Source organism: Propithecus coquereli, unplaced genomic scaffold (genome assembly GCF_000956105.1).
Source record: "Propithecus coquereli isolate 6110/MARCELLA unplaced genomic scaffold, Pcoq_1.0 Scaffold168, whole genome shotgun sequence".
Taxonomy (NCBI): domain Eukaryota; kingdom Metazoa; phylum Chordata; class Mammalia; order Primates; family Indriidae; genus Propithecus; species Propithecus coquereli.
In genome coordinates, this window is record NW_012141413.1 from 2,322,829 (window position 1) to 2,327,666 (window position 4,838).

A 4,838-nucleotide genomic window follows, 5' to 3' on the forward strand; every position below is an offset into this window, starting at 1 on the left:
GGGGGAAGGAAGAAGGAAGAAGGGAGGAAGGAGGAAGGAAAGAAGGAGGAGGGAGGGAGGAAGGAGGGAGGGAGGGAGGAAGAAGGAAGGAAAGAAGGAGGAAGGAGGGAGGGAGGAAGGAAAGAGGGAGGAAGGAAGGAAGAAGGAAGAAGGAAGGAGGAAGGACGGAGGAAGGAGGAAGGAAGAAGGAAGGAGGAAGGAAATTTGTTCAGTGTCCCTGCCTGGCCACGGGCCCCCAGCCCCATGCGACACCCGGCTGTTGGGGTAGGCTGGAACTTGGATCCTTACGTAAAATATTAGCATCTGACATGACTTGGAGCTTATCGTGTGTTGGTTCTGCTCTGAGTGCTTTCTGTATACGAGTTCATTTAAACCTCACAGCAACCCTGTGAGGCGGGTATTTTCATTATCATCTTCCTTGCGCAGGTGAGAGGTTAAGCCACTTGTCCAGGGCTAATGAGTGGCCACCGGTGTTGGAGACCCGGCAGTGGCTGAGAGCCCAGACCCCAGAGCCCTGCCCCGCCACGCTGCGCTGCACGGACCAGCGCGGGCGCCCGCACTTCCCCAGGTCCCCTGCAGGCCAGCGGACGGACCTCCCCGCAGGCTGCCGTTTGCACCCAGGGGCTCGACCGAGCCACCAGCTCTTGGGGACTCACCCAACGCCGCAGGCAAACAACCTGGTGTGGGGGAGGCTTCTCTTCACAAGCTGCATCGTGAGGCTCTCATCCTGCAGGTGCCCGTCAGACACAAGGAGAATGTCCCGTGACCCTTGGCAAGGGTACAGCAGACTTAAATATCGGAGCGTTTTCCAGAACTCTGTGTTGCCCATGGTGGGCGTGGCAGACTGGAGGGAAGAAGGGGAGAGATGACGTTCCCCTCTCAGGTGTGCTCACCGTTCCTACAGCTTCACGTCTCCTAAGGAGGGCTTAGAGAACGCATCTTTTCCCCTAATTATACATTTGGGGGACAACAACGCTTCTATCCTTTCAGTTTATTTCGGGTCACAGTAACTATAACATCACCACTTGGCACTTAGTTGCTCTTTCACAGTTTCCAGAGAACTACTAGATCCATGGGGAAGAAACGTCCCATTAGAGCAGCCCTCGCCTTGCCAGCCTGCGTGAGGCGCTACTCGTTCGCGCAGCTTGTTCTATTTTTTGTTTTGTTTTGTTTTGTTTTTGAGACGGGATATCTCTCTTTTGCCCAGGCTAGAGCGCAGCGGCGCCATCATAGCTCGTTGTAACCTTGCATGTCCGGGCTCAAGCGATCCTCCTGCCTCAGCCTCCTGAGTAGCTGGGACTACAGGTGTGCGCCACCATGCCCGGCTAGTTTTTCTGTTTTTTGTAGAGACGGGGTCTTGCTCTTGCTCAGGCTGGTCTGGAACTTTTGGCCTCAAGCAATTCTCCTGCCTCAGCCTCCCAGAGTGCTAGGATTACAGGCGTGACCTTGCTTTATTTTAAGAGAAAGAAAATAAAGGACAGAAGAGAACTTTCCAAAGCTGTTAAAGCTAGTTGGGTGGTGGGACCATGGGTGATTTTTTTTATTCCATTCTTTTTAATTTCCATTTTTTGCTTAATGAGTCCATATGACTTTTATTAATGAAATAAAGAACCCACCAACATGCAAACACTGAAGGACTAGGAGTGTCTGGCGGCTTCAGGGCGGTGGGCCCGGAACAGCGCCATGAGACCGTGACTGCAAGAGGCCGAGGCAGGCTCTCGTACTCACCGTGATGAACTCTGCTGGCGCGACACTGCTTGTGATGTACTTGGGATATGAAAATAACTCCTTGTAACCTGTGCGATTAGATCAACACGGGGTGCTGTCATCGAATGTGCACCTGCTTGACCACTAACAAACAATAGTGCTACTTCATACCACTGCCATCGTAAAGCATGTTACATATTTACGTGCGTGCCTTCCTTTTTAGAAAACCATGTTTGATAATTTTAACATACAAGAAATTCTCCACGGTATTCCTCTAAATACATTTTAGGGCAATGAAACTGAGCAGTTTGGTATGCAAAATGTTCCGAGTGAAATTCCACGTGGAGACCTCCTCTCTGCCGCACAACTTGCGCAAAGCAAGGCGCAGGGTGTCTCAACAGCGCAGGCAGCTCGGCCCGGCAGGGCACAGTCTCTGCCCGTGCCGCTGTGACCTCTTGTCCCAGCAGCAGAGACCCAGCTCTGTCGCACAGGGGCTGGGCCTTCTGCTGGTGGCACGGAACATGAGAATCAAGAGGACGGGATTGTCCCCTCATTCCACACTATGTTCCTTCTCTCTTCCCTGAAGTGCCACCTTCTGGTGGCTGAGATGTCCCTGGGCTCCAAATGGAGGGTGGCATTACCTTCCTTCCGACAGTGGCGAACTGACGCTCCCTGAGACCATCCCTCACAGATTTTCTATGACCGTGCCGATTACAAATGTTCTGTTCTTAGCTTTGGGACCCTCCTACTCGACAGAGTAAGGGTCTTGCCCTGGTTCAGTTGGTAATAAGAACCACAGTAACATTTATAGCTCATCTACTATGGAACAGGCACTGTCTAAAACCCTTTCCCTACATTAGGCCAATCCTCATAATAACACTGTGAGTTAGGGATGATTATCCTTGGATTACAGATGGGGAAACTGAGGTGCCAAAGGTTCCAGTAGCAAGCCCAAGGCGACACAGACACGTGCAGCTTATAAGTCGTACAGCTGGGATTGGACCCAGTGGATCTAGCTCCGGAGTTCTTGTTTGTCGGTTTCATGCCAGGCAACCTCTCTCCCCACGAGTGAGGTCTGGTACTGACAGTCATCGGCTCTGCACGGCGTGTTCACACAGGGAGGAAGCACACGTGGGACCAGCGCCAATGCGCACTCACCTGTGCCGAACTGGACGACGTTTACTTTTTGCGTCTCACCCACCAAGGACAGTGCGTGCAAGGTGATTTGCTTGGCTTGCAAGAATGTCACACCCTCCATGGAATTGGAGCAGTCGAGACAAATAATCACTTCGCTGTTGCTGGTGCGGTCGGGGACGCCGACGTGGAGGTCGGGTTGAAAGACGAGCATGCACGCCTGAGAGGACAAAGAACTGGAACTGGAAAAGATCTACTTGCAAAACTCTAAAACTTTCTAGTGAGGTGAACTAATGCTATCAAAACAAAAAGAATAGGATTGATTTCACAGTGAGATGGCCTACCAGGAGTTCAAGTCAAAAGTGTCATGTTAGAGCTGGAATTTCAACACGTAACTCCCCAGAAGTCAAGAATTAATAGAGCATTATTAATAATATCTGAAAAATCATACAGCATCAACACTGTCCACAGAACAAATGTGTCTCTCACACACCCACTATTCTAAAAGGAACGTAGATACTATTGTGATTACTAAAATATGCCCACATACTTTTAGTTTTATTAATTAACCTACACTTCAAGTATAACTACCTTTTTTTGAGACAGAGTCTCACTATGTTGCCCAGGCTAGAGTGCCGTGGCGTCATCCTAGCTCACAGCAACCTCAAACTCCTGGGCTCAAGCGATCCTCCTGCCTCAGCCTCCCGAGTAGCTGGGACTACAGGCATGCGCCACCATGCCCAGCTAGTTTTTTCTATATATTTTTCGTTGTCCAATTAATTTTTTTCTATTTTTAGTAGAGACGGGGTCTCGCTCTTGCTCAGGCTGGTTTCGAACTCCCGAGCTCAAACAATCCACCCGCCTTGGCCTCCCAAAGAGCTAGGATTACAGGCGTGAGCCACCGCGCCCAGCCCATCACATAAGTTTTGATTTTGATTTTGGCTTTAGAAGTGATTCCTTGTCACAGTCACACAAAATGGTCTTAGGCCTAGACATAATTTTTTATTTGTTTCTCCAATATCAACATTTAAAAAGTATAGAAAGTACGCAGACTACCCAACATAATGTCTGATGGCAGATGCTCTTAGTAGTGGGGATTAAGGTAAGAAACGACCATCTTTACAGAGAAGGGAACATGGGGATTTTGGTTGGCACCTCAGAAGTATTGTCATGTTTGATGGCATTAAGTATTTTTAGTTACAGAAGCTTGGGGTGTTAGAGTTCATTTTGTAATGCTAGTTTTTCCAGACAATAAATAATTTCCAAATGTAAATAATCTACTTATTCTAAATATTTTCCCAATAATGTCTCCTACTTTTTTTTTTGAAACAGAGTCTCGCTCTGTCACCCCAGCTTGAATGCAGTGGCATTATCATAGCTCACAGCAACCTCAAACTCCTGGGCTCAAGCCATCCTCCTGCCTCAGCCTCCCAGTATCTCCTGCTTCTAAGTAAGAAGAAATATACCTCGCTTTCTTTGTCCGGATGTTTTTCGACCCACATTCTTGGGAGATATGCATTGGACAAACCGACGCGGAGGGAAAATCCACTGCTGTCTAGGGAGCTGCCTTCCGCAGTGCTGACTACAGCCGTGCAGTCTGTGCGCTGTAAGACAAACCACCACGATAACGGGGTAAATAACGGAATGGTACCATTTTATCAGTTCGCACTTACCTGGCAAGTAGCAAACCCTTGCACAATTTATACAACTCTGTTAAGAATCAACAATGTAGTAGTAAATTACAAAGTTATGAAATGCAGGTTTTAGAAGTAAGACCATGATCATATCAGTTACCCTCCAGAAATTCTAAGGTTGATTTACACAGTCAAATTTGGGTAGGTTGAAGACAATCTCAAACCCTGGATCCAAAGATTATAGACCTGTGCATTCGGTTAGACTTATCTGGTTATAGCTGAGAGCACACCAGACATCAAAACCTAAAATAGTAAAATAGAGAATTCAACAGACATCTTAGAATTATACCTTATTTGTAAATT

General features: G+C 48.1%; 1 protein-coding gene across 1 annotated transcript in view; it reads right to left on the reverse strand.

Annotated features, from left to right (window-relative positions):
• Positions 1 to 4,838, reverse strand: part of PARP4 (poly (ADP-ribose) polymerase family, member 4) — a 98,107-nt gene that overhangs the window by 34,440 nt on the left and 58,829 nt on the right. Inside the window, exons 23-26 of the mRNA XM_012641671.1 lie at positions 4,308 to 4,445; positions 2,866 to 3,061; positions 1,729 to 1,796; positions 662 to 844 (exon numbers count right to left, since the gene is read on the reverse strand). Of these exons, the coding sequence (XP_012497125.1) occupies positions 662 to 844; positions 1,729 to 1,796; positions 2,866 to 3,061; positions 4,308 to 4,445 (585 nt within the window). The remainder of the gene's footprint in view (positions 1 to 661; positions 845 to 1,728; positions 1,797 to 2,865; positions 3,062 to 4,307; positions 4,446 to 4,838) is intronic.